Genomic DNA, 13,947 nt, shown 5'->3' with positions numbered 1-13,947 from the left:
AAAAATTTGAATTGGTTCTGGACCGCCAACCGGAGGCACCCCTGCAAGTGCTCCGAGGCACCCCAGGGAGCCTAGGTGCACAGTTTGGGAACCACTGCATTAAGTTGAATAGGACCTAATTTCCCCGGGAGCTCCCCACATACAATTAGGCACTTGATTACATGTGATAAATCTTATGTGATTTGTTACATGTAAAATCCAGGGGAGCTGCATGCAGAGGGAGCCAGGCGGCAAGAGAGGTGGGGGGGAGCTGGGAGCTAAGGAACCGGGAGAAGGGGATGCAAATAGGTGGCGGGGGAGCTTATGTGGAGCCCGTCTGACCTCCCTACTTGATACAATGTGTACTGAACCGCGCATCGGGTCAGGTGGGATGTCAAATACATGAGATTTGATCCGATTTATGTACCCGATCAGTCGGACTTGGGTCAAATCAGACCAAATCTCACTGGTATAAGAATAAAAGAAAGTAATGAAAAACTCATGTCAACCTTGTGATGTGTCTACCTTTTTCATGTCGACCTTTTGACCCTGTTGACCTTTTGCAGTAGACCTATTGTTTGTCTATCTAGACCAGGCATGTCCAACCTGTGGGCCTCCAGCTGTTGTGAAACTACAAGTCCCATCATGCCTTGCCACAGTTTTGCTATCAGGGAATGCTAAAACTATGGCAAGGCATGCTGGAGGGCCGCAAGTTGTACATGCCTGATCTAGACACTGTAGCTTGATCAACTGGAGCCACCTCAGATGGCGTAAAAAGATTTATGCTTATGGAGGCATTCTACAAGGAGCCTCCGCAGCCTCCATCCTCCTCTAGACCCTGACGCTGTGTGTATGGTCTCAGTTTCTCAGGAGGAGTATTTCATGAAAGTGTGAGACTCCTCAGATGTTGTTCTAATAGAACTTTCAGGAAAAGCTCTTCACACAATCATTGTCACTGCGAGTTTAGTACATATTTAACGGATATTTGTTGATCAAAACTCCTACGGCTGAGAGGAATTATCATTGTAAGGGTGCCTTTAAGTCATGGACTTACCCCAGGCAGCATTTGAATACTTCCGATACTTAACCCAGGGCCATGCTTTGGCCGATGCTGCAGACACAAATTACCAGGAAAATGATGCTGTGGCAATTTGTCCCTGTGATTTGCACATGGGAAGTGGATCTGTGCATGGCCAGAGTCTGCAGCATTACATTTGCTGCTAGGACGGAGTGGGCCCACACAGAAGCCTGCACATTAGCCATCTCCTCTCATAATCCACCCCTGGAGCCAGAATATGTCTAAAGTTTGCATTTGTATCTAATGACAAATAAATAAATGAAGAGGCTTTTTATCAAATCTTACATTCCTTGTTAAATGTAAAAGTTGTCTGTATTTTATCTTTAAAAGCTGTGTTTTAGGTTTGTCCAGTTTCCATATTCTGAAGAACCATTTTTAAAACACCTGAAATATCTATTTTTTTTTATTATTATTAATATATAGTTCATTGTATGTTATGTTGCCTTTATTGCATGGAAAATCATAATTTCAATTTCCCTTTTTTTTTTTTTACAGACACAAAACCCTAATGTACAGTTACACATCCTAAAGATGACCTAAATAAAGACAATACTAAATAGTTATCGGAATCTTGTGTCCTAGTTACTTTTCAGGTGAGATGTGTACTTTTAGCTTGTCCTGGTGGTACAGTATGTAATCCATGTCCTATAAATGTATAAAAGATTTATGCTGACCTTTTATTTGGTTCTTTTTAGATTGCTGTTATTATCCACAACCTTTTTAGTGATGATACAGGTTTGGGAAATATGGATAAAAACACAGGAGATCAGCTTAACAGAGCCTACGAAGCCTTTCGGCAGGCAACTATCGAGAAGGAAAATGTTAAAAAAGAACTGCAGCAAAAGGTAAATGTCCACTGGGTCACACTGAAATGTATCAAATAGAATTAGACCGTACAGTATGTCCATCTTTGGCCTGTATCCAATAGAATTAGATCGTATGGTATGTCCATCTTTGGCCTGTATCCAATTAGCTGCGGTAATAATAAAAACCATCGATCAGACATCCCTCTATCAGGCCATTTTTATTGTTGGCAAGTAATTGGATACCGACCTGTTGTATGTTGCTGTTTTTATTTTTAAAACCTATGTTATAGATTAGAATAGTCTGTTAATTAACATATAGATCGGTTCTCTGCATATGTTAGGGCTAGGTATTTGTCATCAGTGGGTTTGGTGTAGGGTGGCCAATCCGGGGATCGGTGCAATCCCCGAAAATTGCTATCATTGGAATCCTGGCATCAGAGTTTTCAATCCTGGTATTTTTGGATTAGACTACACATGCGCAGTCTAAGGCTGGGTAGTGCCTGAACACCCGCTCAGACGTTGCCTGGCCGCTCTCTTCTCCAGCTGTGCAATGTGATCTCTGACCTCGGCCTGCCAGCCACTCCACTGCGGCCCCGCTCCACTGCTTCCGGCTGCACCGCGCCCACCCACTTTTTTTTTCTTTTGGGGAAGGGGGGAAATCTCAGTCAATTCAATTACAGGCAATTTGTTACCAAGCATTGCCACATTGCCATTGTTTGCCCATATACCGTATCAGGCAGTTACTCTGACATCACTACTTTATTTTCAAAGCCGTATGTGATAACCTGTCCTGGAGTGGCATTGTGCAAATAGTCTGTAATTGGATGCCCTCTCAGAGTATTTGGAGGGTTTATTTTTCCCTCCATTTCTGCGTTATCAGGTACATTAAGTAAATGTTTACATTTTCTTTCACCTACCCATAAAAAACTCCTCTACTGTTTTTTAGACCGAGTTTTATGAACAGCAGCTACGTGATCAGCACAAACAGATAGTGAATCTGAAAAGTTGTATCTCCCTGCTGACATCACAGCTTTCATCTATTGCTGCTACAGGTAAAAGCTCTGCAATACATACATACATACATACATACATACATACATTCATTCATTGTGGGGTGTCTTCTTTGAAAAGAGTTGCAGGACATTCTCTGTGCTAGACCAGATCGGAGCAGTTTACTCCCTTTTACAGAAACACAAACAATAAACAATTGGGTTCTGGAGACACAGTGCTCCAAATTAAAAACCAAATATTTCAGTGAACCCTGATTGCCAAACATTATGGATTCTTATCCCTTCCTTTACCCAGACACTTATAGTGAAAGATCCATTAACTAGACTAGATTTTTTTCGACCACTGTGGCATGGTACACTAGTGTGCCTTAAGCTGTTCCCAGGTGTGCCCAAGAGCTAGAGATGTCCATACCAGTTTACAGCCACCACCAGTTGGGCAGCTGCCAATAGATGCAGCTTTGGCGCTCTTGCGTCCACTTCTGAACTGGATCCTTAGTTGGTGTTTGGTCCTAAGGTAAAGTTTTATATAGGTTGGGATGTGTGTATGAATCTGTGAGTATTTCAGCCATCATAAGTGTAAGGTAGGAGCAGTTTGACTAGTTCTATTTACTTACAATCCATTCAGTAGTGTTACTAGTGGGGTTCGGGACGCAAGAGCTGGGTTGTGCTCCGTAACATGATGTGCAGCACCTGGCTCTGGTTATTGCCAGCACTGAATACTCTGGGGGCAGCCTGCATCTCCAGGATCCCCGGATTAACAAAACAAGTGTCTGAACTGCAAGTTATTGCCCCTAACCCGCACAGCCACAAACCTTTTTACCGACTCTCAGGTGTCACCTGAGGTAGGAACATCACTAGTTTCTACAGCTTATAGGTCCATCATGATTTATTGTGTTGGTGTTGCCTACTTAACAAACATGACAGTCAACATGCTGACAAGGACCTGGAGACCAAAAAATAGTAGATGATATATTTTATACATTTAATATGTTTCATCCCAACTCCACACACACACACACTTCATATTGCAATGTACATTCTATTATTTTGGGTTAAAGGTTATATGTGTTCTAGGAGGTGCGCTGTTCCCACCAATCTCCCCCAAACCGGAGAATAATGATGGCTGTAAAAGCGAGAGTGCGCCTAATTTATCTGTTGAACAACTACAAGAACAAGTCAAAGCCTGCCTGCTGCGAGAAAAGAACTACAAGGTAAAAACAGCTGACCATGTCACAGAAGGCTACTTATGGAAATACGGACCTGGGCGGTTACTTAGAAGACCTAGTTTAGGTGTCACATACAGTACGTTACCAAAAGATCTCTGCTAACATGGATGTAATTGTAACTTTTCTTTGGATCTACTAATACTGAGAGTAATTCTGACATAAAAGAATATGGCATATGGCAGTATCACAATATGACAGTATCACTAGTGCTGTCCGTTGAGCTGTTACTGCTAAGGAAGTAGAACGACAAGTTACTATATACTGCACTGGTCCTCAAACTTGGTCCTCAGGACCCCACACAGTTCACCTTTTCCAGGCCACCAGGCAGTTGCACAGGTGCAGTCATTACTCACGGACACATTTTAAAAGATCCACAAGTGTAGCAAATTATTTCACTTTTGATTCTGTGAGGAAGCCTGCAAAACATGCATTGTGTGGGGTCCTGAGGACCGAGTTTGAAATCCTGTGATATACTGTCATTTACTCCCTACAGCATCACCTAACCTTGGTTCCTGCTGATTGAGAGGTATGACCGCTAATACTGTAAGGTTTATAAACCATGAACTTGTCCTGCATTGTCTTGTACTGTAAGTGGCTACGGGATGCGGTAAAAATCCCGACTGGGTCATAATACCGACAAGGACAAAATCCCGACATTTCAAATCCCGACAAGGTCAAAATACCGACATATAGAATGTACAGGTGAAACAGTCAACATTTATTTATTTATTAACAGTTTCTTATATAGCACACACATATTCTGCAGCGCTTTACAGCGGATATTTGAACATTCACATCAGTCCCCAGTGGAGCTTACAATCTATATTCCCTACCACATGTACACGCACAGAGACATTCTAGGGTTAATTTGTTGGGAGACAATTAGCCAACCAGTATATTTTTGGATTGTGGGAGGAAACTGGAGTACCCGGAGGAAACCCACGCAAGTATGGGGAGAATATACAAACTCCGCACAGTTAGAACCATGGTGGGAATCGAACCCATGACCTCAGTGCTGTGAGGCAGTAATGCTAACCATTACAACATCTGTACTGCCCTATGACTCTGTGTCGACAGGTCAAGGGGTCCTTATCGGGATTTTGTCCTTGACGTTATTATGACCCATTCGGGATTTTGACCGTTGGGATTTCATACCGAATCCATGGCTACAATTGAAGAATGAAATAATACACTGGATCATGTTTCTTAACAGTTGCTCACAAAGTTACTACTTTTTATTTCAGGAAAAACTGGAATTAGAAAAGCTCAAATTTTTGGAAATGGAAGAAAAACAGGTTAATTTGCATAGCAGGCAAAATGAAGAAATTCAACATCTAAAAAAGCTGTTGAAAGACTCCAGTGGTATGCGGGATTCTAGAACAGTCCATGAAACTGAGGTAAATTAATCGGCCTCATTCCTACGCCCGTATGCACATGGCTGCTGCAGTTTAAATATCTGTGCCTACTAACCATGCCTCACACCGGGATGCAGTTAAAATCCCGGCGGTCGGGATCCCGGCATTCAGAATCCCGACCGCCGAAATCCCAACACATTCTCCCTCCGTGGGTGTCCACGACACCCCTGGAGGGAGAATAAATTAGTGTGCCCAGCGTAGCGAGGCACCGGGCCCGCTGCGTGGCGATCCACGTGGCGATCCACGTCCCCCCCTTGTCGGGATTTTGGCTGTCGGGATTCCGGCGTCGGGATTCTGAACGCCGGGATCCCGACCGCCGGGATTCAGTACTGAATCCCTCACACCATCCGGGTCATGCATTCAATTTCCTACTAGGCTCTGTCTGATATATATATTTATTATTATTATTATTATTATTTGTGTGTGTGTGTGTCCCTGTGTTTGCAAGGGTTTCCTCATTCCAGAAACAAACTGACATAAATTGACTTTGTGTTTGCCATTATATGTTAGGCAACAATTAGATTGTAAGCTCCTATGGGGCAGGTACTGATCAATGCCTAATATTCCCAGTACAGTACTATGTAATCTGGAGGTGATAAATCTAGTGAGACTACATTACTAATATATAAAATATACTGAGTGATGTGCTTACAGATGTGTTGCCTTCTGCCTTTGCAGTGGTCATTACTATGAATGGGAAAACTTACTGGAAGGCCATGTGCCTCTCGCTAGGATACAGGAAAGCAGCAAGCATTTATTTTCTCTCAAACTTAAAGACTTTCCTGTATCAAATTGGGCAACTCCAGTTTAAATTACCTTTTTTGGACTAGTTGCTATGCCATAATGTTTAACAATAGTTTTTACTGTTTTTGACTTGTAGGCCAGTGCATTTTTACTAAAATCTTTTTATATGAAAGACTAGATTTGTGCTATTCATGATGGTTTTCCTTTTGCTCCTTTTGTCTGCAATACATAAATTGACCACTGGGGGGAGATAAAACACTGCAACTTCTTTTTAAAATGATAATTTACACTATAATGATATTTATGCGTTTCCTTGAACATACTACAGTAAACAGTAAAGTGTATTTATCTCCAGTTAATGTATGTATTTGAGTTTTAAATTGCAACTTTACCTGGCTGGTAGCTAAAGCTGGCCATACACTACTGCGATGTATCACAGCAGTGTATGGCCAGCAATACATCACGTGCTGTCCTTGCGCCGTGTATGGTGAGCAATACATCACATGCGGTCCTTTTTACATGGTATGTATCGCATGTGATCCCTGTTCCTTGACGCCAAGAGGGGGTCCGAGTCACAGGATAGACCTCCGACTCAGGTCTGATGCGTACGGGACTGCGCATCGGACCCGATGGGACATCACATGCATCCGATTTGGCCCGATATGTCGGCCCGATCCTTTGGGAATGGGTGACATAGGCCCAAATAGTTGTGGTGTATGTGGACCTTAACTTTCTGAAAAATCTATTTGGCAGATGTACTAAGCCTTATAGGGGTGATCACGTTTAGAGAGATAGAGAACCAACTAACTGGCTCCTAACTGCCATTTTTCAAACAACCTGTAACAGGATAGTGGTTGGCTGCTTCTTTACCTCCTTTTCCCTTTCTCTCTCCAAGACTTACAGTAGAACATCTGCTCCTATAATAGATAACCTACAGTAGTTGACCTATGTTAGACTGAACCAATTACTGGACAACATTGATGTATGTGTATATATAATTATTTTTTATTAGATGAGAAGTCCGAACATCATTCAAGAACCGCATGCAGCACCATCTGAGCTCAATGAAAGTGCAAGGTACATACTATTGCACCGCAACACTGTTAAGCTTGGCTTAAACTTTCTCTCCAATTTTCAATACCCTTTTCATGTATTATTAAGATCCCTCAAACAGTCATGTGCACATATGTATTTAGAATTCGATAACCTTTTGTGATGTTAAAAAAATAAAAGAAATACAAAACAACCCATCAAGCTGCCAATTAAAACAAGTTTGCATCACAAATGATCACTGAGGTGGATGAGACGGAGGGTTTTATTGCTCATCTCGCTGGATTGCTTCAGACTTTTCTCTATTCGTATTACATGGATTTGGAGACAACCGAAATTGCTGAATATTTACATAGGGCAACTTTAACAGCTGTTGCAAAATCTGGTACTTTCATTAAAATTGTTGTAGTCTGAGAGCTCTTCCAGCTACTTCATACTGTACTTCAGCAATGACAGTATTGAGCAGTTGTTGAGACCGCAGGATCTTATTTTGCATCTCCTTCTATTATATTATGTTACTGTATGTTGTATTGGGGTACGGTGGGGTAAGTGTAGTAACTGGAAGCTGGCACTTTAAATAATTTGAATAGTGTGTCAGCTATTCCCCTCTATACCCCAACTCATTCTTAGTTTAGTGCCTGCAGGAGCTGGTCACATTTTTGGATTCTCCTGTGCTGTAATGTTATTTAGCTAGAGATTCTTCTAGCAACAAGAGGAAGACAGTGCAATGGCAGCTGTGCCTGTCCACACCGGGAGAGTTCCTGGGGAGACCCCTCCGCAACTAGAGTTTGTGCAGGGGTCCCCAGCTCTTGGATTTCTGGATACCGCTGCCTGCAGCGCACCTTGCAGATACCAGCCTTGACCTCACCGGTAGCATGGCAGCTTGTGCCTATGTGCAGTTATCTTGATGCCCTACGTTTAAAAGCTGGCCAGTAATAAAAAAAATGCCACTTGAAAAAGGTGTGGTTGTAAGGGGTGAAGCCAGACAAATATGACATGGGGGCACCACAATAAATAAAAGGGGGGGGGGCTGATATTGCGTGTGCCTTTTGGTGTGGCTTCAAACCAAGGGGATTGGCCTTACAGCAGGGATGGGGATTCTGTTGATTAAGAGGAATCTCGCGAGAACTACCTGCCTCTCTCAAGAATTCCCCTATACTTGACTCCCAGCAAAGCCGCGGGGTGGCTGGGCGTGCCACTCAGACCGGGTATGGGGGCCTGAGGTTCCCCACCCCTGTCTTACAGGGAAGGTTGTAACTTTGAGTCACACCCTCATTTTCATTGCTTGTGGTGAAATTGTAGTGGGTGACTTGGTGAGTGTGTGGGCCAGGTCTGGGAGGGGACAGGGTAAGTCTGTGGGGACTGGTATGTTGGGTGACTGGGGTCAGGGACAGGATGAGTGTGCAGGGACAGGTTTGGTGTGGGAGTGGGGACAGGGTGAATGTGCGGTAACAGGTGTGGTAGGTTAGTGTGTGGGCACAGAATGAGTGTGCGGGGACAGGTTTGGTGGGTGACCGTGTGGGATTGCGGGCAAGGTGCATGTGCGCAACAGGTTTAGTGGGGACAGGGTTAATGTTTGGAACAGATTTGGTGACAGTGTGGGTGTGCTGGAACAGATTTGGTGGGTGAGCGTGCATGAGGGAAGACAAGGTGAGAGTGCATGGACAGGTTTACAGGGTGAAAGAATGAGTGTGTGGGAGCAGTTTGGTGGGTGACCATTTGTAAGTATGGGTCTGCTAGGGACACGACAAGCTTTTTGTTGCAGTTCCCCCTTGTCGTATACAATGTTCCTTTTTTTAATTTTTTTGTGATAGTCCCTTTTTTGTTTTAGTGGTACTGCTGTTTATTATGTGCCCTCCACCAGGTGAGAGGGGGATGCAGGGTGTGAGTAGGACTTACTAGGGAGATGGACAGAGGAAGGGGGTCACAGGGTGGGAGAGGGGCACCATGTAATAGGGGGGATGCATGTTGGGAGGAGACGGACAAAGGAAGAGTGCTGGGTGGGAGGGGGTGTAGGGTGAAAGGGGGGATGCAGGGGGAGAGATGAGAGGAGGTGGGTGCAGAGTGAGAAGAGGTCTGTAGGGTAAGAGAGAGACCTATAGGGGATTAATATTAAAGCCACCTTTGCCCCCCATCCCCAGACCACCACTGCCTTGTTTTTTACTCACTGTTCCCAGAATTGTGAGGCAACGCTACGGGGACCCTTGAACCAGCGCTGCAGTATTAGTCTTTTTAAGATTTAAGTGAGGCAACATTGCGACCTGCCGAGTCCCGGGAATTGGCGGCGGGCAACTCCAACGCCGGAAGCAAATCTCTGGCACATACCCAAGGTCTCTGCGCTGTTATGCTTTTCAGTGCCACAGGCTGTGCATAGTAATAGCAGCAGCTACAGTGAAAGGTAAAAGATTTTAAGTGACACGTCATTTTCTGGCAACTTATCCTTTTTGCTTCTGATAGCAGAAAATTTTGTGAAGCTATCCTTCGGTGGACTCTTCTGTATCTCGCTTATCTAAGCAGACGGTACTTCGTGTACCAGAGGCCACCTCTTTGAAGGAGGTTGCTGACAGAAAGCATGACCATACCTTGAAATCCATTTATATCGTAAATGGAGTGACTCTGCATCCAGATACGGTTGGTTGCGGTGTGAACAAGGCTGTTGGCAAGAGTCAGCGGCATACTTAAAAGAGGCTTCTAAAGATGTCTGTACTATGGTCTCCAGATCCTCAGCATTGGTCATTTCTTCTCCCAGGGGTATTTGGCTCAGACAATATCAGGCAGATGCTGAATAGAAGAAGGCTGTAGAAGCATTACCATTTTCTGGAACAGTACTTGTTGCAGAGGAATTGGATAAGTGGATATCCGAAGCAACTGTGAGTAAGTCTGCTTTTCTTTCTTCTTCTCCTCGAGCCTCTAGACACTCCTTTTCATGTCCGTCCTTTCGGCCCTGCGACCGGGGTAGAGGTCGTTCCAGAGGTAGTTCAGCATCTTCTTGTGGATACCATGGCAGGGGTCGAGCATTGGCAACAGCTTCACAACATGACCCTAAGTCTGCCCCTAAGCCCAATTTGTGATCTGGTTCTTTCTCCCATGGAGTGTTTTTAGCTATTTGGACACAATCCTGCCAGGCCGATTCCACTCCAGACCATTTTAGCTGGATTGGGTCCAACCTTTTTTTACACCACCGAGTATCCTTGGTCCCAAAGACAAGACTATCTCTTGTTGGCTCATATCTTTGTACTTGCTCATGGGAAAGAGATGCGGAGTGTAGGACTTGATGCTTCTCACTACTGACACAAGCCTTCGTGGCTGGAGAGCGGTGACTTGTGGATCTCAATTCCACGGTCTTTGGACTCAACACAAGACAAGACATCCTGGAGCTGCGGGCCATGTTCCACACACTGCAACTGGCACATCCTCTACTAGAGGGTAACACGGTCAGTTCAATTGAACAATGCCACCGCGGTGGCATATATAAATCGACAGAAAGTCTGTCTTGATTGGGCATAGGAGCATGCCGGTGCATTCTTTGCAATATTCATTTCGGGAATCAAAAATTGGAAAGCTAACTATCTAAGTCGGCAAGACAGATCCAGTAGAATGGGCCCTACATTTTAGGTCTTACACATGTTACCCTACCGGTGGGGCCTTCCACAAGTGGATCTTATGGCATCTCGCCGGAATCATCAGCTAACAGAAAATTGTTCACGGACAAGAGATCCGGCAGCAGTATCGGTCGATGCTCTGGTGATTCCTTGGAATTTTCCTCTGATTTATTGCATTCAGGTTCTGTTGGTTGCTCCAGATTGGCCCCATTGGGCCTACAGAGGCACGTAATAGACCAGCAGTGGCCTCTTTCTCTGTGGGAGGATCTTCTGAAGCAAGGCACTTTCTGGATTCTTGAAGGTACAGATTTCGGCATATATTAATTTATTAGTCCCATGGTGCCAGCACTACCAATTCGTTCTCTCTTTTCAAACTGGTGCCCTCCAAGTAAAGACTTACTTGTCTCCACAAATATATCAATTCGTACAGGCGTCACTCTCCGTATTTTACTGGAAATAATGCATATATATTAATATTTTTCTGGAAAAATAGGTCCAGGAACTCCGGGTCTGCGGATGGATTGATCACATAAAAATAGAGAGAGATGTATTGTATTTCAGTGACGTGCGGTGGTGGCTGTGAACGAAGAGGCACTGTCACAGCCACCACCGCACCGCACCCCCCCCCCTCCTGGCTGCCGCCGACACCCGCTGCCCCCCTCCTCCAGCAGCAGCCAGCACCCGTCCCCTGCCGCAAACCTACGTCCCCGCCCGCTGTACCCCCCTACCTGGAAAAAAATGATACTCACTGGGCTTGGGGCAGGGGAGAGGGGAGCAGCAGCCACACAGGCAGGGAACCGGGACTCGGGAGCCGGCAGTGGCACAGGTCACAGCATAGGGAGCAAACGCGGCACTGTCGGCTTACATGACAAGGGCTGCTGTGATTGGACAGCAGCTGGATCTGCTGTCCAATCACAGCAGCCCCTGTCAATTAGGCACTTCTAGAAGTGCCGCTTTTAGTGTTATTTTTAATGGATTTTTCAGACCACTGCTTAGCCCTGCCCCAAGCCCCGCCCCCCGCTTCATCCCCTTGCAGTTCTGTTTGGGAGGCACGATAAGCGTGCCTCCCAAACTAGGTTAAATCATTCAAACTAGTAAAATAATATAAAAAAAATACTTATGACACAGAACATGTGTCATAGGTATATTCTTTGTATTATTTTAAAACAAATTGACTGGGGAAGCACTGCCTCCCCTGCCTCCCCTGACTGCACGTCCCTGTTGTATTTAGACATGAAGGCACTTACAGGTGACTTTAAAATAAAACTTATCTTATGGAAAGTACATTTTGGCCCAGAACAGGCTCAAGAACCCAGTTCCTGATGATGTCATATTTAATTAGAGGTTCAGGAACTGAGTTCTTGCTGGTTCCTGCTGAAAAATAGCACTATATGATCTAGATCTATACACCTCTAGATCGATTAGATACTGTAGCTGAATTTTTTTTTTTTTTTGTTCTAATGTTTTAAATAATACCACTAAATTCCTTTTTTCATACCTAACAATAAAAAGCTTAATTAGCCACCGTCCCTGAACATTCTCCATCATTAACATTCCTAGTGCAATTTTTTCCCCTTTCTCCAGTTGGTTCTTTGTAGTGTTATTGCATATGTTAACACACACACACACACACACACACACACACACACACACACACACACACACACACACCAGTCTTCCCTGGTTTCCCTGCCTGTTCCAAGCATATCTTATTTTGATATTCTATAATTAGCATTCCCAAGTAATCTGTTTGGCACTAACCAGCCACCGGTGACACTAATTAGCCTACACTATACTTTGTTAATGTCCATTAATACTCTCCATTCTTTTTGGTTCTGTTTTATTAGTTTTTACTAGAATAAGTTGTTAATCTAATTCTTTGCTTTTGTAAGTTTTTATTAACACATTACTCCATTGTCTAACAGATCGCAGCACCTGCTGGATGTATTTGCTAGCGTTTATTAGCAATCCTGTCATCCATAATTAGTACCCACTAACATGTCAGCTACCTTCTTACTTTCATTTATTATTCATTAGCACAGACTTCTACTGATTACACTATTAAGATAGGGGTCATTATTATTAGTAATATTTGCAGAAAAAGAATTGATGTCGGAAAAGAACCAACCAATTCATATAGTATGCCTTTTATAAGGTATATATGTTTGTTTAAGATATTGTGTCCATGTGCTCTGTAGTGCTCAATAGAAACCCAGAAGTGATGCAGCTGCTGCCGGAGGAGTCTGCGGCTCTTCATCACTGAGTCCTCATCACTTGTGTCTTACAGACGTCTCTGTGGCTCTTTTATTATTAATATTAATCGCCATTGTCCACTAGTCATTTTCAGTCCTTGCAAATATATTTTTAATACGGTTCCAAATTAATTTTTTTTTTATATTGGTTTTAAGTAAACTTGTAGCTAAGGGTTACAAAAATAATCTTTAAAATCTCACAATTTAATAGAATTCAGGTATCCAATATTAGTAATTGTGCACGGAAATAAACAGCTTGCTTGCGGTGCCAGTAAATGCAATAGATACCTCCAATCCCTTTGCAGGGAAAAACGGCACTCACATCTTGTGAGTGCCGTTTTTCCCTGCAAAGGGATTGGAGATGTGTTAGATAGTATAATATTCTGTTGCTCTTTTTGTATTCTTTTTTCAGTGTAATAAAAACAAATTTGTACTTTCTCTTTTTTTTTCTTTTACTGACTACTTTAGTAAAGCGCTTTTATATTTTGTGGTATTATCAGGGATATGTTTTCTTTAACGTATGAAGCACTTAAAGTTATGGGTTACACTTTCATTCTGAAAAGAGATTTGCACATTTGAATGCTCCTCAATGAAATTTTCTATATGCAGGCAAGGTGTTGAACGGATTTTCTCCGATCTAAAGGAAGAATTCAATCGGATTTGCAAGTTAACAAGAGAACAAAGCAGCCAGCTGAATACGTTTTTCAAGAAAGAAATTGCATCTGATAATCGTATGATGTGTCTTTATATTTTAGTGTGAATGAAAAGCAATATTTCTACCGAAC

The 13,947-nt window shown here is 43.4% G+C and overlaps 1 protein-coding gene across 2 annotated transcripts in view; it reads left to right on the top strand.

Moving 5' to 3' along the window:
- TANK (TRAF family member associated NFKB activator) overlaps window positions 1-13,947 on the top strand; it is a 79,551-nt gene that overhangs the window by 47,276 nt on the left and 18,328 nt on the right. For both annotated transcript variants that reach the window (XM_083153954.1, XM_083153953.1), the window contains exons 2-8: window positions 1,553-1,650; window positions 1,753-1,902; window positions 2,810-2,915; window positions 3,948-4,084; window positions 5,344-5,496; window positions 7,271-7,335; window positions 13,772-13,893. In XM_083153954.1, coding sequence (XP_083010080.1) covers window positions 1,804-1,902; window positions 2,810-2,915; window positions 3,948-4,084; window positions 5,344-5,496; window positions 7,271-7,335; window positions 13,772-13,893 — 682 coding nt within the window. In that variant the 5' untranslated portion in view covers window positions 1,553-1,650; window positions 1,753-1,803. The remainder of the gene's footprint in view (window positions 1-1,552; window positions 1,651-1,752; window positions 1,903-2,809; window positions 2,916-3,947; window positions 4,085-5,343; window positions 5,497-7,270; window positions 7,336-13,771; window positions 13,894-13,947) is intronic.

This window comes from Crinia signifera, chromosome 7 (assembly GCF_055691185.1).
Source record: "Crinia signifera chromosome 7, ASM5569118v1, whole genome shotgun sequence".
Lineage (NCBI taxonomy): Eukaryota > Metazoa > Chordata > Amphibia > Anura > Myobatrachidae > Crinia > Crinia signifera.
Note: the sequence above shows the minus strand (reverse complement) of the source record. Positions and strands in the feature narration are given on the sequence as shown.